The sequence below is a fragment of the Sus scrofa genome, chromosome 7 (assembly GCF_000003025.6).
Source record: "Sus scrofa isolate TJ Tabasco breed Duroc chromosome 7, Sscrofa11.1, whole genome shotgun sequence".
In the NCBI taxonomy this organism is placed as follows: domain Eukaryota; kingdom Metazoa; phylum Chordata; class Mammalia; order Artiodactyla; family Suidae; genus Sus; species Sus scrofa.
In genome coordinates this window covers 96,079,032-96,102,530 of record NC_010449.5, presented here as the reverse complement: position 1 = coordinate 96,102,530, position 23,499 = coordinate 96,079,032, and the positions used below count along the sequence as shown (strand labels likewise).

At 48.8% G+C, this 23,499-nt stretch overlaps 1 protein-coding gene across 4 annotated transcripts in view; it reads left to right on the top strand.

The window, feature by feature from the left end:
• The window catches only part of DPF3 (double PHD fingers 3), a 279,933-nt gene that overhangs the window by 151,824 nt on the left and 104,610 nt on the right, over window positions 1-23,499 (top strand). For all 4 annotated transcript variants that reach the window (XR_002346004.1, XR_002346003.1, XR_002346005.1 and 1 more), the window contains exons 4-6: window positions 1,749-1,876; window positions 8,236-8,331; window positions 19,215-19,293. Coding sequence is in view for 1 of the 4 variants with exons in the window: in XM_021099467.1 (XP_020955126.1) it covers window positions 1,749-1,876; window positions 8,236-8,331; window positions 19,215-19,293 (303 nt within the window). In the remaining 3 variants the exon portion in view is untranslated. The remainder of the gene's footprint in view (window positions 1-1,748; window positions 1,877-8,235; window positions 8,332-19,214; window positions 19,294-23,499) is intronic.

The following is a 23,499-nucleotide window of genomic DNA, read 5'->3' as shown; positions in this document are numbered from 1 at the left end:
AGTAGTGCTTCTTGATGGAGGTGGAGCCTCTGCTTGCCTTTTTTTTAGGAAGAAAAATCCCCAAGACCTGGTCTTTTAAGGGGCTTTAGATACTGTTTCTCCTTCCTGCCACTGCCTTCTGGGGGTGTGAGCTTCTTCAGTTTAAAGGGCTGCCCGAGCACCCTTCCTTGTGCATCAGGTCCTGGTGGAGGAGACAGAACTGGTAGGTGGAATTCCATTTGTGCCAGAATAAAACCCAGTGGAACATGGCTTGATCATGCTGGTTATTTCCGTTTGCTCTCCAAGATCAGCTCTTTGTCCTTCTTTCCACTGCCCTGTGCCTTAGGAAGCTGACCTCGGCTGCAGCAGCGAGGCTCCCTTGCCCTCTGGCTCCTGGCTGAGGTCAGCCAATGGGAGGGCAGAGCAGAAGGACAAGGATGGAAGAAGAGAGAGGCTGGGCGCGTGTGCTGTTTCTCTGGCCCCCAGGCTCACAGAGCCCTCCGTGGTGCCCTCTTCAGGCCTTGCAAACACTCTCCCTGTCTCTCCCAATAGCGGTGCTCATGGGTCCCCGCTGTTGACTCCCCTGGGCGCTTGTTCCCTTATTCCTATCCATCCCTCTGTAAGTAGCCCTCACCCTGAACCCTCAGTTTCCCTGACCGTCTGCACGGCACGACTCTCTCATGGTCTTGGCACCCATTGTACCTGATACAGGGTAGGGACCGCGCATCTAGTTACAGGGTGGGGAGAAGTATGAGTTACAGGATCAGAGGAGCTATTGGAGAATATTTGGTAGCAAATTCAACTATGCTCACCTATTACCTGAGATTTCTGTTTTTAACGAGAACTCTGCCCTCCCCCCCCAAAAAAGTCCCAACTACCCTCCTTTGGGTTAGGAGTTGTGGGGACATCCTGAGAAAGGGGTTCAATGTCTCCCTCGGGTTTCTCTCCGGGGGGGGGGGGTGCTGGCTCTGGCTGCCACTGTGCAGGTGGCCCCATGACCTCAGGCCCCAGGAAGCCAATCCAACTGGGATGTCTTCAGAATGAATGCCCCGGTGTGCAGGCACTGCAGCTCCCAGCTGCTAATCTGGGGCCTGTTAGGGCATCTGTTCTCATTCTTTTTCTTCTCTAGGCTTTAGAGGCCTTTACTTCCCTGGTGAGTTGATTAGAACAGCCTCTCTGAGGTTGAAATAGCTTTTCATGGAGCAGACCGAAGCTGGGCAGCCAGCATGGCCGGGGGGAGGTCATGGAGTTGCCAGATGAGAGTTGGCGCAGGGGGAGAGGATGATAAGACTCGAGGCCAACATTGGTGTGCTGCTTTGGAGTTTTCAAAGCACTTACTTGTAAAGGAACACATTTATGCTCCACAAATAGGCCTTACTGGGGGTTGGGCATGGTCCCCCTCACTTTGTAGATGTGAAAAAGGGCTTGGAGATCTTTGAGCGCCTTGCCCCAAAGTCACAGGGTTGAAGAGTGGCAGAGGCGGGACAGAGACCAGGCCATCCAGCCCCGTGTCCACCAAAGGTGTCCTTTGCTGTTCTGCCTCTGCTGTCTTTGGGGCAGCAGGCAGGGCTGGACTCTGTCGCTGGGATTTGAACGGGAGACGGAAAAGCTGGACCTAACTCCAGTGTTCCTGTTCCACCAAGAGGAGAGCACACAGGCCGACTTGAGTCCCACCCAGGAGCCCTGATTCCTGCATGCCCTCGAGGGCCACCCCTCTGTCCCTCCTGCTTTGAGCGGCCTGACATTGCTTTTCTGTCCTTGTTTTTCAGAAGTGGAACTACCCCTGAAGAAGGATGGGTTCACTTCAGAGAGCACCACCCTGGAAGCCTTGCTCCGCGGTGAGGGCGTTGAGAAGAAGGTGGACACCAGGGAGGAAGAAAGCATCCAGGAAATACAGGTATTTCTGTGCTTGTCGGGTGAGGGCTGGTGGACGCCCCCGAGTATCACTGTCACGCTTCCAGAACTCCAGCCCCTGGCTCTGGTCCTCTTCTCAAAAGCTGGGGCTGCGTCTTAGCTGCCTCGTGGCATCATTGCTGGGACGCTTGCAAATTCTTTTCTGATTTAACCTGTCCCTCCCTCTCCCTATTTATTTACTCAAAATGTAGTTCTGGAGCCTACTGTGTACCAGGTACCATGCTAGGTCCTGGGGACACAGTAGTGAACAAAACAGACTGAATCCTCACCCTCTGGGAGCCAGCAGTCCACAGCCCAGACTCGAAACCATGGCCGTCTGCAGCAGCCAGTCCCTGGGGAGTCCCTACCCCACCCCTGCCTCACGCCACACCCCCCCCAGCTCTAGTTCATCAGCCTCTCATCCTCCCCCAGCACCACCCGCTCATCCTTCAAAACCAGTCGAGATGTCACCCCCCAGGTAGGGCTGGGGGCTCCTGTCCCCGTGGATTCATCACCCTTTGTGCACAGCACTGCTAAGGCTGTCACCCCGCAGGGTCACTGTACAGAATGACAATGGTACACTCCGACTGATTCTTATTTATGTATCTTGAATTCTCATCGTTGAATCCAATGGTTGGCTCAGAAGATTGCACCACTATCAATAAAAACAAATATGAAATAATGATTTTTAATAATTAAAACATAATTACAGTATTAAAATTATATTACATTTCCACTTTATATTAAAAATGTATACGTTATGTTATACATATATTATAAAATTACACATTTATTAATTTTATAGCCAACTTTATATTTACATATTAATTTATTAACCTTGTAATTACATGGCTAACAGTTAAATTTTTGATTTGCTTCCTAAGACCCACCAGTGTGTGAGTTCTCTCGGGTCAGGGGCCACACACACCATCTTGTTCACTGTTGTTCCCTTGGTGCTTGGGACATGCTCAGCGGAGTCGGGTCTCAATAAAGTGTTGAACGAATCTGTGAATGTGGCTTCCTACTCTGCTGTTCCTGCGATCAGATGAATGGTCACGTCTTTTCTGTTGGGTCGTCACAACAAGGCCTGTATTTGCTCCTCCTCTACCTCTCAGAGCTACAGCCTTAGTAAAGATCCTTATTGACTGTAACCTTAATTTGTCTGACACACCTTGGAGTCGTCGTCAACCCCCTGTCTTTCTCTCACACCCAGTATCTGAGCATCAGGAGTCCTGTCCACTGTGCCCTCAATACAAACCCAGAGCATAGCCCCTTCTGACCACGTTCACCGCTGCTTCCCTGGGCCAAGGCACCGGCATCTCCTGTCTGAACTGCTGTGACTGCTGTCTAAGTAGCCTCCCAGCTGTTGGCTGAGAGGGAGCCTTTCCTGTGCTCGGAACCCTGCACTGGCCCCTGTTCTCCCGAGGAAAAGTCTTGGTCCTTTTGCCTCCCTCTACCTTGATGCTTCCTCGCTTCCTTCTCACTCAGCTCCAGGCACACTGACCTTTTTTGCTGCACACACACAGACACACACACACACACACACCAGTCACGCTTCGCTTCTAGCCAGGCTGTTTCCTCTGCCTGCAGAGCCCTTTCCCTAGACATCCGCTGGCCTCTCACCTTCTTCAGGCTTTTGCTCCTGTGACTTATTCTCTGCCGTCCACCCTGACCACTGTCTGTACCACCACATCCTGTGCCCTCCCCACCCCCAGCACTCCCTGTTCTCTTACTTTGCTTTCCTTTTCTTTCCCTTCTTCCCCATGGCCTTTATCACCGTCTAACGTACTTCATAATTTACTGCCTTATGCTAGTGTTTATTTTCTGTGTTCTTCCAACAGAACATAACTCCTCAAGGGAGAGGGTCTTTGTCTATCTTGCTTGCTAATGTATCTCAAGCATCTCAACCGTGCCTGGCACATCGTAGGTGCACAATACATATTTATTGCGTGGATGCATGAGTGACCAGATTCCTAGGAGTTTCCTGCCCCAATGGGTCCTCTCTCTAACTTGAGCTACTTTGCAGGTTGACCTTTCACACCCAAACACAACTCTGCTTGCGCAACACCCTTGTATAAAAAAGCTTGGCTAAAACACTTTTGTTTCCTGCTAGATACACCCAAAATGATGAGTGTGATCTTCTTGGGCCTCCTCTCTCTGCTCCTAACCTAGTTTTCAGGCTTCTTTCCCACGATTCCTTTACTCCCTCTGTTCTTCAGCCTTCTTCCCCTCGTGCCTCTGGTCATGCTGTGCCCTTTATCTGGTGCACCTTTTCTTCTGCCTCCACGTGTACAATTCCCCCCATCTATTAGGCTCAGCCCTGATACCACCTTCCACGTGAAGCCTTTCTTGATCACCCCCACTCTCCCAGTTCTCTTTTTACCGCTGGCACTTAGAACACCTAGTACTTTCTTCTTCATTTTTTTTTTTTTTGCTCTTCATCTATTATCCGCCATTTTTGGACTTTCAGATCTTTGAAGTCAATGTCTGTCCCATCTGTATTGCCCGCTAAGCGTATTTTCGCTCAGTGAGTATAATTTGACTGAGTCAAGGCAGGGACAGAACCACTGCCCAGAAGCCTTGATGTTCTAGTGACAGGCAGCCCTTTCCTTTTGGCGCTGGCTCTGGGTTCGAGTCCCCTTCAGGCAGCATCAGGCCAGCGCGCAGGTTTTCATCATTGACCATTGTCCTCACCATCATCCCCAATGTAAACAGAACATCTATGCAAAGCATGGGGCTGCCACCCACTGTGCCAGAAGCCAAAGCCAGGAGCAAAAGCCAGATGAGTTTGCATGTTCTTATTGGCTTTGATTGTAAAACTAAAGTGCATATGTAGCAAATGGACTCTTTTGTTCATTTGCCCATTGATTCATTCATTCCATCAAAGTTTATTGGGTACCTCCTCTGAGCAAGCATTGTGCTAGGTTCTGGGGAAATAGAGAGACCAAGAGAAACCTGTTCCCTCAGCTGTGACAGCTATATTCCAGTGTCACATACAGACAGAAAGCAAGTAAACAAACAAGTATAATAACAGCATTGCAGGATCAATGCCCCGAAAGGAACAGAGGGTGAAGAGTCAGTATAAGAGGAGGAACAGATTCTAGGTAGCGTCCTAAGGGAGACAAGGGATTCAGCCTGGTTCTGTGAGATGAGACGGCACCAGCAAGTGAGGAGCCGGGGGAAGAGCTTTCTGGGCAGAGGAACAACTCTTGAAGGCCTCGCTGTAGGTCTGAGCACCTTGTGTTGAAAGGTGAGACAGAAGGAGAGCCTGGCAAGAGCCTGGTGCCATGGAAAGAAGGGCCCAGGATGGGATTGGAGAGGGTGGCAGAGCCAGACCAGGAAGAGGCTCTTGGTTTCATGGGACGTGAAAAAGGAAGCCCTTTGGAGGATTTTTAACCAGAGCAGTGAGTCTGTATTTCCTCAAGATCCTTCTGGCTGCTGCATGGAAAGGAGACCGGAGGCAGGGCCAGCAGTGGAAGGAGAGAAATCAGTTAGGAGAATTTTGCACTGTTCCAGGCCAGCGATAATGGAGTCTTTAAAAAGGCATTCCTCTGATATGAAAAAATAAATAAAAGGAATTCCTTCTTTAAAAAAAAACAACACAACCACGAACCATTATCATCACCATGAAGACTAACAGGGAGAAAAGTTATTTGAAAATGTATTTATTTTCCAGATCATGTCCTTGGACAGGGAAAGCTAGTGTGTTCCTGGGGTTCAGCTGCATCTCTGGCTGGACACCCCAGCCCTTCCTTCCTAACACAGGACACCCCCTCTGCTTCCTGAGCCCCGAATATGAGCTTTGTTTGTTAGGACTCCCAGCTCCTCTTGGGTTATGTAGAGAGGCTTCTGGTGTCAGGGCCCTGTTGCCGGAAGTACAGATATACAGGAAATGCTGCTGTCACATGCGATGCCTGAGGCTTGGACTGGAGGTTCTAGAGACACAGGGAGGCCAATTGGAAAGAGGGAGGGAGAAGTCAGTTTACTCCAAGACGATGAGACTGTGCGGCACGTCTGGGGACTCGTGCAGCTGCCTTCACCCTTCTTTTACCTTCCACCCGGCGTCCATGTTGCAGGTAATAAATACCTTCATAATAAAAAAAAGAAAGTGGAGTCAGAGTTGTACTGAGATGCCAGAGGCAATGACCTTTAAATCCGAGGCACTTGGAACTTCCCATGATTAAATGACTTCAAGACCTGGAGAGTTGGCCAGATGGCTGTACAGACGGCCACAGTAGTGGTAAAAACGACACCTCATCTTTATGCTACGTCTTTTCATCAAAGGCTGCAGAGCATCTGACTTGACATTGTTTTGCTCATGTTTCCACCTGCAGTTCAGGGAGCCAAGGTGCAGAGAGGCTAGGAGGCTGCTCTGGACCTGCGCCAGCATTTCCTAGCTGTGGGCCAGAGGGCGTGTCCTGCACAGGCTGCTGCTTTTCTGTTCGATGGCTAAGGCTGCCTGGAGACCCCGAGGGCTTGCTGTCAGCTGATGGCTTCCCATTTCAACCTAGTAGAGAAGCCAGAGAAGAACTTACTAGACCTGTTGTGAATTCTTTGGGAGGATTAGGTATTTAGCAATAGTCTGACCCCTGTGATCAGAATGGAGCTCTCTGACAAGAAGGCAGTGGGAGACGGTCACTGGAAACTCACCTCAGGGCTTCCTGCTTTGAGGACAGGTCAAGGGCATTGTCCAGGAGGCCATTCTGTCAGTGATGGGGATACCACATGTAGTACAATGCGTGCTGCTTTCTAAGCCCTTGTGTAGGTTATGTGATTGTCACACCATCACCACAAGGATGGGTGGATGCTGTGAGCCTGTATAACTTGCTGTCTGCCAACCTTTCGAGCTTCATCTTAGGCCACTCTCTCCCTGAGCCACAAGCTCTGGTCACATGGGCCTCTTTCTGCTCCCTGGACAAGCCATGTTCCCTTCCCTGCCGCAGGGAGTTTGCTCATGCTGTTCCCTCTGCCTAGAATACTTTCCCTGTTTCCCTCCCCTCCCCTCCCTATTCCTAAGGTTAGTCTCTGTTCATCCTTTTCATCTCAGCTCCTTTAGTTCACTTTCTTGGGTAAGCATTACCTGACCTCACATTAGGTACGGTTCCCTTCTAACAACCTCTCACCTTGAACTTACCTGTCACTGTTTTCACAGCAGTTGTAATTATATGGTTCTGTATGTGGTTTGAATCTGTTCATTAAAATTCATTAGACTGTGGAGTCCACTTGGGGCCGGGACAATAGCTGTTTTGTGGCTGACCTAACATAGCACCTGCTGTGTCATCAGCTGTAGATGAATGTTTGTCGATGGAATGAATGAATGAATTCCTCTTTGATAATTGGGGAAACTGAGGCATGAAGTGATGATGACTCACTCAAGGTCACACAGTGAACTTATAAAGAAGCCCCCAGGGCTCCTGACATGGACTCCATGGGCTCCATGCCCCCTCCCCTTATCCTACCCCCATTCTGGGGGGCTAAGTCCTCTGCCACAGTCTCTCATCCCTTCCTTAAACCTAGAGATACTCACGGTACTTCCCCTTCCCTCCCCTACCCCAAAGGGAGTGAAGTGCTCAGATTCTGCAGGAAGAACCGTAATACACCTTGGAATTCTCAGACACAAGTGCTTGAAAGAAATGGGAAGCTCTGAGCTGATGAACCTGACATTGCTTGGAGTCATGGAGTGGGCTATATTATCTTGAGCAGTTGGAACTGTTTTCAGCCTCAGTTTATTCACCTGTAAAATGGAAATTTGGTTCTCTGCTGCAGTGTGACTCATTGGGCTGTTGGAGAGAGAGAATTAAATTCATGATCTTTAAGCCCCATTACAAGTAATGTGCTATAATGAAAATCCATTTCTCTTAAAAAAAAATAACAATGGAAGACTGTGAATAACACTCATGTCAAATTCTGGTCAGATGGACCGGAAGTTCCTCCTTTTCATCAAATAGGGCAGGGTTCCACAACGCCAGGGAAAGGAGATACATTTTCATATCTTTTGAGATGGCCTTCTAGGAACAAAGAGAAACTTACACTAAAGTTGAGTTTTGACCAGACATCTTGGGCCCACATGGAAGAGTACCCCTACCAGAGTATTTTCTTTTTAGAAAACAGTTCTTGGGTAAAAAGAGTTGAAAAGATCACTGTTCTGGGAGGATGTGGTCGGAAGGGTCCCAGGGGTTTGAGAGGGAGTTGGTATCACCAAGAGCTCCAACTCCTCTCAAGCCATGGTAGCCTCTTCACCATGTTAGAAAGACAACACCAAAATAGAACACCTGCCGTTTACTCTCTCATGGTTTTTGTGTTTGCATTTTATTTCTCAAGACTTCTATCTCTCTCTCTCTCTTTTTTTTTTTGTCACTTCAGAGGGTTTTGGAAAATGATGAAAATGTAGAAGAAGGAAATGAAGAAGAGGATTTAGAAGAGGATATTCCCAAGCGGAAGAATCGGACCAGAGGACGAGTAAGCTGGGGATGCGTGAGGGAGGAAAAGAGATCGGGGGTGGCGGGGGAGCAGAGCCTGGCAGGCAACTGGTCCCCGGATTCAGAGTTTCACTGCAGGATTTCCTGTTGTAGCTCAGTGGGTTAAGAACCTGACATAGTGTCCACGAGGACACTTGGCCTTGCTCAGTGGGTTAAGGATCCGGTGTTGCTGCAAGCTGCACATAGGCTGCAGGTGCAGCTCAGATCCTATGTGGCTGTGGCTGTGGTGTAGGTCAGCAGTTGCAGCTCCAATTCGACCCGCAGTCTGAGAACTTCCTTATGCCTCAGGTGTGGCCGTAAAAAGAAAAAAAAAAAAAAAAAAAAAGGAATTTATATTTTTTAAAAAAGTCCCACTGCAACTAGGTAGAGGTTGTATCTCGTTTTCCTTGCAAAACCCCTAGAGAGGAAACCTTCAGATGAGCTCTGATCCCAAGTGATAGCCTGTGAGAGTTTAGAGCTGGAGAGGGAGAAGAGGCAGAGGGTGCCCGAGGGGACAGTGAGGGTCTGGGTGTGGGTGGAGGATGAGAACAGAACTGCTAACCCATCCCTCGGTCACAGAGGAGGCTAAAAGTTTCCTGTCCCTGGGGCTGCCCCAGTAGGACAGGGTCAGGACACAGGCTTTGGGGTGCATTTCACTAGGCAGAGAGTGGGAGCAAGCTGGGAAAACCTGGAGGAGTGTCTCAGCTGATGGTCCCCAAGTGGATGTGGCAGGGGCTTTGGAGGCTGGTAGGCCTGGAAATGTGGAAAATAAATAAAAAAAAGGCCTGAAGCCTGGGGAATGGCAGAGGGGAAACCCACGGGGGAAGGAATGAAAATATGAGGGGGACCCTTGAGGAGGGCGCCAAACCTGAGGGGTGCTCTCAGGCATTCAGGTTGTTCCCCCAGAGTCCTCACCTTCAAGCCCAAAGGGGTTTTCTGTGGTCACCTTCAGGGGTCTGCAGGAGCATCTGAGGGGGACCTACGGGCATGAGTTGGTGCCTTCCATCCAGAGAAATAACTCTCTAAGGCCTGTCTGGCTGCTTCAGGCTCTAGGCAGGACACTTACCCTCCCATGGACAAGAAGCTAGTCCCGGAGGCTAGTCTGGGTTTGGGGCCAGTGATGATTAAGACAAGCCCCTCTGTTCCCGGGGTTCTTGTGTCTGAGTATACACCAGAGTCGGCACAAGAGGGAGCCTGTCCAAATACAAACTCCCAGCACCCACTCCCAGAATCCCGACTTAGGAGGTCTGGGATGGGGCATGGAAAGCTGTGTTATAAGCAAGTGACCTATAGGTGACTGGTTCAAGCAGTCTAGCAGTTCCCACGCTGAGCTAAGATGCATCGACCTGAACGGGAGCTGGAATTTCTCAGTCTGGACAGGGCAGCCCTCTGATGCTGCACGCATTAGAGCATCACAACTCAGCTTTTGGTATGCTCGTTTAGTCTTTACTGCCATTCTTTGTTGGTTTGTATGCTTGTAGGCTTTTTAAAAAATTGTTTTTAAATTTGGAGTTGCCGGGAGCTGTGGTGTAGGTTGCAGATGCAGCTCGGATCCCGTGTTGCTGTGGCTCTGGAGTAGGCTGGTGGCAATAGCTCTGATTAGACCCCTAGCCTGGGAACCTCCATATGCTTCAGGTACAGCCCTAAAAAGACAAAAAGACCAAAAATTTTTTTTTTTAATTTTATTGGAGTATGGTTGATTTACAATGTTGTATTAGTTTCAGGTGTACAGCAAAGTGAATCAGTTATATATATGCATATATCCATTCTTTTTTCCCATATAGGTTATTACAGACTATTGGGTAGATTTTCTTTCTTTTTTCTTTTTTCTTTTTTTTCTTTTTTCTTTTTTTTTTGTTGCTTTTTAGAGTCACACCCATGGTATATGGATGTTCCCAGGCTAGGGGTCTAATCAGAGCTGTAGCCACCGGCCTACACCACAGCTCACAGCAACACCAGATCCTTAACCCACTGAGAGAGGCCAGGGATCGAACCCGCAACCTCATGGTTCCTAGTTGGATTCGTTTCTGCTGCACCACGACAGGAACTCCTTGGGTAGACTTTCCTGTGCTATAAAATAGGTTCTTGTTAATATTTTTTTTTACAATAGGGTGTATATGTTATTCCCACCCTCCCAATTCTACTCTCCCTGCAACAATGTCACAAGTGGTAACTATAAGGTTGGTTTTGAAATCTGAGTTTGGTTCTGTTTTTTTAAATAAGTTCTTTTGCATCATTTTATTAGATCCCAGATATGTGATATCATATGATGTTTGTCTTTCTCTGTCTGACTTACTTCACTCAGTATGGTCATCTCTAGGTCCATCCATGTTGCTGCAAATAGCATTATTTCATTCTTTTTATGGCTGAATAGTATTCCACATCTTCTTTATCCATTCCTCTGTCGCTGGACATTTAGGTTGCTTCCATGTCTTGGTTATTATAAGGAGTGCTGCAATGAACATTGGGGTACATGTAACTTTTCAAATTAGAGTTTTCTCTGGATAGATGCCCAAGGGGTGGGATTGCTGGATCATATGGTAGTTCTAAATTTAGTTTTTTAAGGAGCCTCCATACTGTCCTCCATAAGTGGTTGCACAAATTTACATTCCCACCAACAGTACAGAAGCATTCCCTTTTCTCCATACCCTCTCCAGCCTTTATTGTTTGTAGACTTTTTGATGATGGCTGTCCTGAGCTTGTGGGCTTTTCTGGTGTGGAATATTTGAAAGCAAGTCTTAGACATTTTTTCACTTAACCTGTACCTACCTCAATGTGTATCTCTAACAGATATCATTATCATACCCAATAAAATAACTATTCTAATATCTACTATCCAGTTTCTGATCATTTCCCTCTGATTTTCTCAAAGATTCCTTTTTGCAGTTGGTTTGTTTGAAACTTGAGTCTCTCATATTTTGTGACATATTTCTTCCTTGACATGTCCTACCACATACATTATTTTTTCTCCATGCTGTTTATTTGTTGAAGCACGTAGGTATCTGGGCTTGTAGAATTTCTCATGTTCTAGGTCTGGCCGACTGGTGGTGTCTAATGTGTCCCTTGATCCATTTCATTGCCTGAAAACTGGTGGTTTGATGAGAGACTTGATTGGATTTGGGGTATTTGTGTGTGTGTGTGTGTGTGTGTGTGTGTGTGTGTGTAACTATTTTTTGGTGGGGCTAGAATCTTTCCTAAGTATGAGGTGTGCTTCTTATTGCTTCACATCTGGAGGCATATGCTGTCCACTTGTTCTGCTTTCAGTGGGGGGTGAAATTGATCAGTGGATTTGGGTGTCATGAGCCAGATATCTCCTTAGAAAGTGCCCTATCACATTGTCACCTAACAGTCTTAGTGGCCGCTGCCAAACTTGCCTGGACACATGACCTCACTGGGGGGTTACAGAGTAATGAACATCTAAATCCCTCGTTGAAGGAGCCTTTAGGATACAGAATTTGGGGGCCTTTTGTGAACTCCAATTGCTCTGCACCTCCGAGCCCGCTTCCATCCCTTCCCTCAGCACAAGCCCAACTTACTCGAGTCATTCGTGGAGAATAGTCCTCTTCACATCTTCTCCATTCCCAGCCGCGATCTAGACACTGACCTCAGAGCCAGCAAACATGAACCAGGTGTCTTCTCTGTAAGTGCACCAGCAGAAGCGGCAGCCACAGCCGCTTGCATTTACTGTACACGTACTGTACACTAGGCAGTGCGAGGAGGCCCTTCACAAGGAGAGCTCCCAGATGGGGAGCGGTGACAGGTACTTTTCACTGTGTTCGCTCTTTCCACACGGTCTGTTACAGCAGCTCCTGGCCACATGCTGCTTGTCCAAGTTGAAATGTACTGTAAATGTAAAATGTCCACCAGATTTCAAAGATACGGTATGAAAAGAATGGCAAACACTTCATTAATATTTTTACATTGGTTACATATTGAAATGGTAATTCTTTTTTGTTTTTTGTTTTTTTGTTTTTTTTTTTTTGGTTTTTAGGGCCACACCTGTGGCACATGGAGGTTCCCAGGCTAGGGGTTGAATCGGAGCTATAGCCACTGGCCTATACCACAGCCATAGCAACATGAGATCCAAGCCGTGTGTCTGTGACCTACGCCACAGCTCAGGGTAATGCCGGATCCTTAACCCACTGAGCGAGGCCAGGAATCAAACCCCCATCCTTATGAATCCTAGTCGGGTTCGTTCACTGCTGAGCCACGGAGGGAACTCCTCTGTTTCTCTTTTTACTCTTTTTTTAAAAATGTGGCTCCTGGAAAATTTAAAATGACACGTGACCCGCGCTATATTTCTCTTGGTCGGCACTGCTTCTTTCATTCCCGTAAGTGGGTATTATTATTCCTCAAGAGGTAAAGGTAGTTGTTTAAGGTAATCCAACCTAATAAGGAAGAAGCTAAAATTTGAACACAGGTCTGTGCTTTTTCCACTGGGTCACACATGGCCCGGTGCCTACCATGTGGCCTTTGACCTGTGTTTTGAATGAATGATTGAATGATGGAAAAAGAAATAAAAAGTCATATTTCAGCTTTATGAGTGTTGAGAGATGGCCTGAACACAGCAAGGGGGCTGAATGGGGCCTAAAATAGTTCTGAGCCCACCTGAGGCGGGCTAAGGGGCAGACTGATGGCTCTACATTGTATGGTGACATTGAGTGCATGTCACCCCTGGTGGGAGTCAAGGAAGGACCTGAAAAGTGCAGGTGAGCTTGCCTGTGCTGGAATAAGGAATGAAGCTGCTTCGCCCACAGCCTCAATTAAGCCACCCTTTAAAGTGTGTATTTAGGCTGCTGCTGGCTCCTGGAGGACGGGCACCCCTTTTTCTGTTGTTGGGACTGAGAGGCAGTCTAAGGCCATACGTCTCAGTATGTGGTCGCTGGGCCACAGCATCAGTGTCACCTGGGAGCTTGTTAGAAATTCAGACTCCACCTTAGATGGACTGAATTAGTGTCAGTACTTTAACAAGACCTCCAAGTACTTTGTGTGCTCATCGAGGAAGTCAGGGCTATGGTAGTGAACACAAGAACAGTCTCTGCCTTGTTTGAGCTGTGAGTTCAAATCCCAGCTCTACCACTTACTCGACTTTGTAGGAATTATGCAACCTCTGTGACCATGACCAAATGATGTAAGTACTCTGGGTCTCAGTTTCTTTAGCACTGAAATTGGGGTCATAATAGACAACCAATTCTGAGTGCCTAATAAAGGCTAGATCTTGTTAGGTGGGTGCAAGGAAAGGGAACACCTTTCAGAACTTTGACAATGGAGATTCTCTGAGGAGTGAGAGAAATTTAGACCCAACAATTAATAATTGTGTCTATGGTAACTTTGGCCGAACAAATCAGAGCTCTTTAAAATTCGTGAAATTCCTGAGTCATCCATGCGGATATTATCAATCAGTTGATCAATCTGAAGTATTTATGCTGCGCTGGGGTGTGGTCCAGTGCTTCTCAAAAGTTAATGTGCATATAAAGCACCCGGTGGTCTTGTTCAAGTGTAAATTCTGACGCCTCACGTCTGGCGGGTGGGGACTGAGATCCTGCTTGGTTAACAAGATCCCAGGTGATGCCAGTGCTGCTGGTCTGAGCACCGAATTTTAAATGGCAAGAGTGTAGAGCAGTGGTTCTCAACTTTTTTGGTCTCAGGAATTCTTTACTTAAAAATTACTGAGAGTGCCCCCCCCCCGTCTGTGGTTCCGGTGGGTTATTACTAGTGATACTATGCATATTAGAAATTAAAACTGAAAAAAATGTGAAACTTAGGAATACACGAACACACAGAGTGATGACATTGTCGTGTCACGTAGCCTCTGGAAAACTCCACTGTGTACTTGTGAGGGAATGAGAGTGAAAACTTTCAAATAACATTTTAGTACTATTACCAAAATAGTCTTGACATTGGAGACTCCCTGAAAGGGTCTCAGGGACGCTCAATCATCCCTGGACCACTATTTGAGAACAACTGAGATAGAGCACCTAATTCTCTGCTTGGGACTGAGTCTTTTAGTTGCAGGAAACTCAATGGCTTACACAAAATTGGAAGTATTTGAAAAGTTACTGGTCCATTGCCCCAAATTTGAATGATTTTTTTTTTTCTATTTACAGCTGTGCTTGTGGCATATGGAAGGTCCCTGGCTAGAGGTCGAATGAATTGGAGCTGCAGCTGAGGCCTAAGCCACAGCCACAGCAATGCCAGATCCGAGTGGCACCTTCGACCTACATTGAACTTTTCAGCAATGTCAGATCCTTAACCCACTGAGCAAGACCAGGTGTCAAACCTGCATGCTCACAGACACCGTGTCAGGTTCTTAACCCACTGAGCCACTACGGGAACTCCCTTGAATAATTTTTAGAGACTCAGGAAGGACAAGAAAGTGGCAGTGATTTAGGCGTGGGTAAGAGTAAGGAACCCAGGCAGCTCTGGCCTTTCCTTCCTCCTCCTTCATTTTTCTCTCACAAGATAGCCTTTCTTGCTTCTCTGTGCACATGGCCTCATAGGTCCTGAATTTATGAGTCCCCAGTTCAAGTGACCTGTACTAACTAGAGTCACTGTTTCCCAATTCACAGTCCCTTGGAGGTAGAGTCTGATTGATCCAGCTTGGGTCACGTGGCCACTCCTGAGCCAGCCAATCAACTGTGGCCAGGGGGGCAGGGCCATGAGGCACAGTCATGGCTGCCACGGCCCACCCATGTGGAATGGGGATGTGGAGGGAGGAGGACTGGAGAGCAGAGGGCTGTTCTCAGAGAGGGAGGGAGGGTTTGTTTCTTTTGGACATCCACTTCAAAGTTTTCTGTAGCACATGCTGGAAACCTAAGCCTCCTCCTTCTCCTGGTCCTATGACTATGGACAAGTCACGAACCTTCTCAGAATCCATTTCACCAAATGCCAAGTGGGAATGATGATATTCCTTCGTTAACCTCAGGTGCTATTGTAGGAATGAACTGAGCTAACATGTGTGAAAGAGCTTTGGAGGCTGTGTGCCCAGTATAAAGCTCAATGTCAGGGGTTCCTAAGCAAGTATGAAGTGCCATCTTTGCCCTCAAGGATCTTGGAATTAAACTGAGGAGAAAATGCTAATACACGATACAATTAGAAAGCAGCAGGCTTCTGACTGTGTGCTAACCAAATGCAATGATTTCAGAGGAAAGAGAAGTCAGCTGGGCGAGGAGGGGAAATAATTAATCGAGCACTTCCTGTAGACCTAGCGCTGTCCCCTGTGGTTTCTCAGCCCATTATTAGCTCTCCAGCAACTCTGCCATGTAGATGTTGCTCTGCCCATTTTACAGCTGAGAAGACTAATGCTTCCCTTGTCCCAAAACACATGCTAGTGTTTAAACCTATATCTGTCTGACTTTAAAGCCGATGCTAGTTTTACTCCTCAATGTGGCAAGAGGAAGATTCTTGAAGGAGTGGCATGTCAGCCGAACTAAAGCATGGACCGGCTGTGGATGGGCAGAGTTGAGGCTGATCCATGAGAGGGATCCATCAAAATGAAGACTTGGATATAGCATGAGCATGAGATGAGCCTGGTAGGATGGGCACTAGATGGTCACTGGATATGTCAGTGGGTTTTATTTTTTATTTTTATTTTTTTTATTTTTTATTTTTTTTATTTTTTATTTTTTTTATTTTCCCACTGTACAGCAAGGGGGTCAGGTTATCCTTACATGTATACATTACAATTACATTTTTTCCCCCACCCTTTCTTCTGTTGCAACATGAGTATCTAGACAAAGTTCTCAATGCTATTCAGCAGGATCTCCTTGTAAATCTATTCTAAGTTGTGTCTGATAAACCCAAGCTCCTGATCCCCCCGACTCCCTCCACCTCCCATCAGGCAGCCACAAGTCTCTTCTCCAAGTCCGTGATTTTCTTTTCTGAGGAGATGTTCATTTGTGCTGGATATTAGATTCCAGTTATAAGTGATATCATATGGTATTTGTCTTTGTCTTTCTGGCTCATTTCACTCAGGATGAGATTCTCTAGTTCCATCCATGTTGCTGCAAATGGCATTATGTCATTCTTTTTTATGGCTGAGTAGTATTCCATTGTGTATATATACCACATCTTCCGAATCCAATCATCTGTTGATGGACATTTGGGTTGTTTCCATGTCCTGGCTATTGTGAATAGTGCTGCAATGAACATGCGGGTGCACGTGTCTCTTTTAAGTAGAGTTTTGTCCGGATAGATGCCCAAGAGTGGGATTGTGGGGTCATATGGAAGTTCTATGTATAGATTTCTAAGGTATCTCCAAACTGTTCTCCATAGTGGCTGTACCAGTTTACATTCCCACCAACAGTGCAGGAGGGTGTCAGTGGGTTTTAGATGGCAGAGCATGAATGCATGAATGAATGGATGACCATGGGCTCTTGTCCTTCACTCCCTTTGTCTAATTGGTCTCAGACTCATGCAGGATGGATTGGGTAGGCAACACAGAGGTAGATCCTCAGCTGGTGGGTTCTTTGAGCAGGTCACGGGTTAATTGATGAACTCCTGGATTAAGATGTGAAATAGAAGGGGAAGGCAAAGCCTAAGAAGGCCTTTGAAAGAAGACACAATAGCACTTGGATACAGAGAATGAAGAAGGACCAAAGATGATTAACTCACTGACTGGCCAACGGATGGTTTGATTCATTTATTCAGCAAGCACTTATTAAGTGCTGCTTAGGTGACTGGCCCTGTGCCAGGTTCTGAGTATAATGGTGGCCCCACTAGGCATGTTTTCCACCCTGATGTGGGAAAGATGGAAAACCAATATACCAACACACAAATAATATAACGTCAGACAACGCTAAGTGCTGGGACGAAATATGAAGCAGGATGGGGAAGGAGACCAGTGAGGGGATGAGTGGACACATGCTGGTGAAGGGGGCTTCTCTGAGGAGGCGACCTTTGAGCAAGACATATTCTGGGAGACTAGAGGAGCGCTCCAGCCACAGGAAGCATCCCTGGCCTGTCCCTCAGGGCCCGACAGCCTTGACCCCCATTTTGCTGTTGAGGAAACGGCGGTCCAAGGAGAGAGTGGGAGCAGCCGCCGCCCCTCGGGCTGCAGAGTGAAATGAGACCCTGGCTCTCAGCAGCCCCCCCCCTTCCGGCTGGCTGCTCCCCCAGAAGCCCGGTGCTTCCAGCTCCAGCTCCTCCTCTTTTCCCGGGCGGTATTTTTAGTCTCCCCGAGCCCCTTCCCGAGTCTGCTGTCGCCCCTGTCATTCTGCTTGACTTGCTTTCACCTGCTCCGAGGCGGCTGTGACAGGGCTGCGGGCTGCACACGTCAAGCTGTCCCTGCTTCTCCGGTGGGGGAGGGCGTTGGGGGGGTGAGGGCAGCAGAGGGTGACCACCCTCGGTGCGGGCAGGCAGGGAGGCCTGTCAGTGCCTCGAGGTGACTGCCAGGGCCGAGCAGCTCCCTCGTGGGGTCCACTCCGAGTAATCGGGGCGAGGGGAAGGGGCCCTGGCTGGTGGTGCTTGTGCCGGGGTGGAGGAGGCTAAGAGGGAAAGAGCCCTGGGGGGAAGGGACGGAGGGAGGTGGAATTTTGTGATCTGTTTTGGAGAGAGATTGCTGAGGAGGTGGTGGCGGGGGTAGCTGGCAGGTGGTGTTGGTTGTGAAGTGTGTGTGTCGGGGGGGGGAGGGGAGAGTGTGAGCATAGTGGGGCTGGGGTACCAGCCTTTCCACTGCGATGATGTCCCCATGAAAGTGTGTGTGTGTGTGTGTGTGTGTGTGTGTGAGAGGGAGAGAGCACCTCTGGCCTTTCGACCATGAAGTCCCCTGGGGTCACTTTGCAGGCCAGGCCCTCAGGGCTGCCCCATTTTCCCTGCACACCAGGTGCTGCCGTGTTTTATTTCTCACCTGCTGCGCCTTCCTCAGTCCCTAAAGACCCCAGCAGGTCCTTTTCTTGGTTGGGAGTTTGCTGCTGGTCATGACTAGAGAATGACTTGGAGGAGGCTAGGGTGCTGTGCACGTGACTGGTATGGGACTTTACAAAGGTTTAAAAATAAACCTTGCCAGGTTCTTGTAGCCACTGTCCTGGGGCTGCTGAGCAGCCAGCTCCCTCTCTGGCGGTTCTTCTGTGTGCTTGGAGGTAGAGCTCATCCCACCCCCTCCCCAGACGATGCTGGAGATGCGCATGGGGTGTGGGGGGGATCAAGGGTCCAGCCCCGGGACACTGTGAGGTGTCAAGGTCTCTGTCACTGACTGGAGCCCCGAGGTAGACCACACAGGGAGGCCTCAGCTGAAGCTATCCCCTTTGGAGTAGGCTGAGCAGCGGGGAGGGGAGCTGCCCCCACGCCCAGGCTCCCGATGCCAGGCCTGGGCTGGCTCTTGAGAGACGGGCTAGAGGCGGGTGTGGACACAGGCGTCTGGAATGGCGACTGCTGTTTCGCTACTTGCTCTAATACGCCATCATCTGGGCCACTGAGGGAGCTGGGTTGGCATCCGCATGTATGTCAGTGAAGCCGGAAGGCTCAGGAGGTGGAAGAGGAGGTCCTGGGGCAATAGTAGAGGACGGGAACTAGGTCCCTGTCCGCTTCGCAGTCGGACTGTCTTGTGTCTATGTCCTAGCTCTGCCCGTAGTGACCAGGGGACCTCGGGCAAACTACTTAACCTCTCTGTTGCCTCATCTCCGAATCTGCAAAATGGAGATAATAGCAGCATCTGCTTCTTGGAGTTGTGAGCCTTTAATGAAGTGATACAACTGAGCAGCTGAATGATTTGGGCAAATTACCTGACCTCTGGGCCTCCGTTTTCCCGGCCTGAAAGTGGGGTTGGCCTGGGTACAAATATTGTATGAGACTGAGCGTGGCGGTGGGGTGATCACAGGACGCGTGCTCAGGAACCGGCGCGGTGCTCAGCATAACAAGCATCCTGGTATCCCACTGTCTCCCCAGGCCCGTGGCTCTGCAGGTGGCAGAAGGAGGCACGACGCCGCCTCTCAAGAAGACCACGACAAACCTTACGTCTGTGACAGTAAGTATGGCAGATGCCCCCTTCCTGGCCCCAGCCCCTCCAGTCCCTGTGCCTCCCTGGCTGTCAGCCCCAGACTCGGGCTCGCTGGCTCCTCCTCCTGGGCCCTCACCCCGGCTCGCTTGCCTGCTGCCTCATCGCCTCCTAGCAGTCCCCACCTGATCTCCTCTTGTCCCTGCTGCTGGCTCTGGGGGTTTCTGCGTGAGGGAGACACAAGCCCACGAGGCTTCCCCCCCTGGATGTCAAGCTCCTCTCTGCAGGGCCCTCCTTCGTGGTTTTCCTCTGGTTCTCTCTCTTCTTAAAATGCATCCTCTACTTCTTTCTCTGTTTCAGAGAGGTACAAACAAAAGCATAACTCAAAATCCTCCAACAAAGGTACTTGGCTCCTGTGGCTTTTCATTTGTTTCCCTTTAATTTCCTTTCTCTCGCTCTCTCCCGTGCTAGGTAGGGCAAGTTATGAATCTTTCTCTGATGATGACTTAGTTTAATAAATGGCCCTCAATCCATCTCCAGCCTTGCTTGCTTACTTCAGAAACATCTTTTGGGCAGGTGACTGCCCGGCTCCTGGATTTAGGGACCAGAGACAATGCTGAGGCGGGGGAGGGGCTGAGGGGCAGAGCAGCAGGGACAGTGGTGGCAGGTGGGCCTCCAGAGACCTGCAGCTTTCGAGAGAGCTTTTGTTTTTCTCACCTACCAGAGCATTGAGTGGTGGGTTTAAAATTCTTGTCCTAGTTATCTTCTCACCAGATCGGGTGCCATCTGCTCGCTCCAGGGAAAGGGCAGCCTCAAAACCGCACTGCGACCATCTTCCCCTCCCATCTTCTCCTCTCTGAGGACACGGAGCCCTGCCATGGGCGAGAAGGGGCCGCAGTGCGGATGGTGAGACGCGGTGAGGACGTGGGATGGAGGCAACGGAGGTGGTCCCTCCGGGCGCCCTGCCCATCTTGCCAGCGCCTGCAGTCTCCGTGAAAGCAGGAGAGAGCCCGGGGAAGATGGGGGCACAGGGAGTCCATCGGGGGTGGGGCCCTTTTCCTCCCTCTTCACTGGCCTCTTTTGATTTTAAAAAGTTGTTCTGTGCCCGGTGGGGTGACAGCTGGTTGGAGAACGTTTTGCTAGAAGAACTCAAACTCCATGACCCCATTTTGGCTGCTTAATACTCCGTGCAGATGCCATTCCTGAGACAACTCCTGCAGGTAATGTCTCCATCCCAGAGCGATGCTGGTCCAGGATGAGGAGGGGGCACGGCATGGGGTCTGCTGCCCCTTGGCTGAACCAGGAGGTGCCCGCTTCCTGGGTGGGGTTCAGTTTTGTTCTGATGCCTAACAGGCCAAGCGGGCTAGCCCTCAGGAGACTGATTCTGGGCTGAGGAGGGTCCTTCAGACCCCAGGAAGCAGGCTTTGTGGCTGTGCCTGGCCGGAGCAGCCCCACCATCAAGAATGACAACAGCTGCTTTGGGACAGGGGCATTGCCCCTCCATTCCTCCTTTAAAAACTGTTTTTTCTTAGGTGATTTTCTGCTACTGCAACTAGTGGGATTACCTTTGGCTCTATCTCCCCAGCTTTCCTGGGACCCTCAGCCAGACACACCCGCACACACCCCCCCCCCCACCCCGCGTCCCCTCGGTTCCTGTCTTCAGTCCTTTGTCTGCTTCCTTAGTCTGAAACCCACGAGGCGCCCTTTGTGGGTGTCCCTCTCTGGCCTGGCTCACACCCTCTCCCCCAAGCTCCTGTGGCTTTGTGAGGGGCTCTCAATGCCCTTTGCTGCTTCCTGTTCCCTTTCCCACGAGGTCTCTTCCTCCTCCTGTTTACCCTGTGGTGCTTGGGAGGCCTAATTGCAGGCCTGACGCAGGCTTTCTGGAGGGCTCAGCAGCTGATGCCTTGGCTCTGCCCGCACAGGCGCTGCCTCCCTCTTCCTCCCTCAGCAGAGTAAGGTCCACTGTAGAACGCGCTCCTCTCTGTTCTGGCTCTCTTAGGAAACTGTATGGCAGCTCCGTGATTAATAGACTTTATTTTTATCTGCTGCCCTTCAGACATGTGATCCTTTGGGATAGGAATGACCTTTGGAGAGGTCACGAGGCCCACCTCCCACCCCCGAACTGAGCAAGGAACGCTTTTAATAATCTCTAATGCATCCTAAGCAGAGAGGTGTCTGGTCACCTCCTTGAATGTCCCCAGGGATGGTGTTACCATAAGCTGCCCTTTCTTCCGTGATTCCAACTGTGCTTTGAATGATTGTTTGTTTCCTAATAGGAGCTGAAAATTTTCTCTCCTGCCGGCCCCCTTAGCTTTTGTGCATCTTTTTGCAACAAACAGGCACATTCAGCATTTCATCTGTGCTGGAGACCCTCGAACCGTCCCCTTGTATTCTTGGTTTACCTAGAGACACAGCCCATAATTTCTGTGATGGCCTGCTCTGAATTCCCTTCCAGGTTTAATTTAAGCTCAGCACTCTCATCGGACATAGCCCCAAGGCCAAGTGGTTCAAAGAGTGACAGACACTTTTCCTTGTTTGTTTTACACATCAGCCCTTAATACCTCCCACTTCTATAGAGAATAGAAATAATTGGCCGCCCCCTCGCACTATGCACCATCTCAACCACCTCCCACTCGGCGCCTGCCCTGAGCCCCGGGCTAATGCCTCTCCAGGTGTGTCCTCTTTTCCACTTAGGCATCTGATTATTCCTTCTTCCATAAATCACTCGGCATTTGGCCCTACTGAGTCTCTGTAAAGAGATACAATAATATGTGACTTAAATATACAAGATTCAATAAAGACAAATTTAAAGACATCGCCCAGTAGTTAAATTTCCTTCTCCACAGATTCCCAATCCCTGCCATTTTTGTATCATCTGTGGTTTGATTTGCATAATCCCCACTCCATCTTTTGAGTTATTTATGAAAATATTAGGCCACCTTGGACCCCACCACCTCTTTATGGGTTTATGTGGAGTAATTGCAGCTGTTTTTCAGATGTGATTGTATTTAACCCTTCCTGGTATCTATCCCTAGATAGCTGCCTTGCTCTGGTCTTGGTCCAGGCTTCCCTTTCAAGATGGGTGGCTGAAATATTATCTGAGCTGCTAACTTCAGGTGATGGATAGTTTGCTTGTTAGCTTTCACTCAGCCCTTGAATTTATTCTATCTCAGAGAAGTATTAAATCATCCGAACATAATTTATTTTTTACCCAATCCATGGTGTGCATTACTTTTCCAGCAAGTAACCAATCTCTATTAATTATCCTGAAAAGTTTACCCAGCTTCAGGGTTAAAGTTCTGTTTCTTCCCTTTAAATCTCTCGCCAAAGGGAAAGTGTTCATTACCTACAAGCAAAGCACCTGAATATGACTTTGAGGGCAGGGCTCATGGTCTTGGCCAAAGTGTGGACCTGAATGACCTGGATAACTGAGATGTTTATTAAAATGTGGACTCCCAGGCCTCTCACCAGAGCGCCTGCCTCAGAAGCACTGGGAGCAGACCCAGAAACTTGCATTTTTTGAGAGCTGCTCAGGGGATTTATGATACTTATGATACTGAATTTTTTGGCAGGGAGAGGATCAAGCCATTTGATTGAGGGGCTTCGGGGGAGGGTCAAAGGGCTGACAGGACAGTAAGAGAGACGACATCCTTCTCCGGCCGAGATCTCCCCAGCTTCTCAGTCGCTGAAAGCTATACTGACTTTTGAGAATGACCGATCTGCCGCATTCAGATTTGAAGGTTTCTGGCCTCTGACTCATCAGCCCTTTTATTATTCCCTGCTTTTTGCATCTGGAAGTTCTGGAGTCTCCAGGAATTCTCCAGGCAGGATGCCACTGGCTTGAATTGCTGTTTTAGTTGGTCTCTTTAGACTCTTTCCTTTCCTGTTCTTTCAACATTGATATAAAACTCAGCAGTCCAATATAAAGTTCAGCAATCTAGCACTTGACTTTAATTTACTTAATTGCTTTAACTCCTGATAATGTAATTAACTCCCTTTTAGAGGTGGGATGATAACTGGGGATAGACATGTGAAAGAAATCCTTGGGTTTGGGCTACTGGGACCTTTTAAAATCATTTCAAGAGTTTGCCACTTCTCTTCCTAACTGTTCCCAACCCTGGATTTTCTATTAGCATCACTGGGGCAGACTCCTGATGAGAGACCCACTTTTCCATTTTCTTTGTTCAAAGAGCATCATAGGAAAGAGGATGGTGGCGATGGGGTGATATTCAGGGA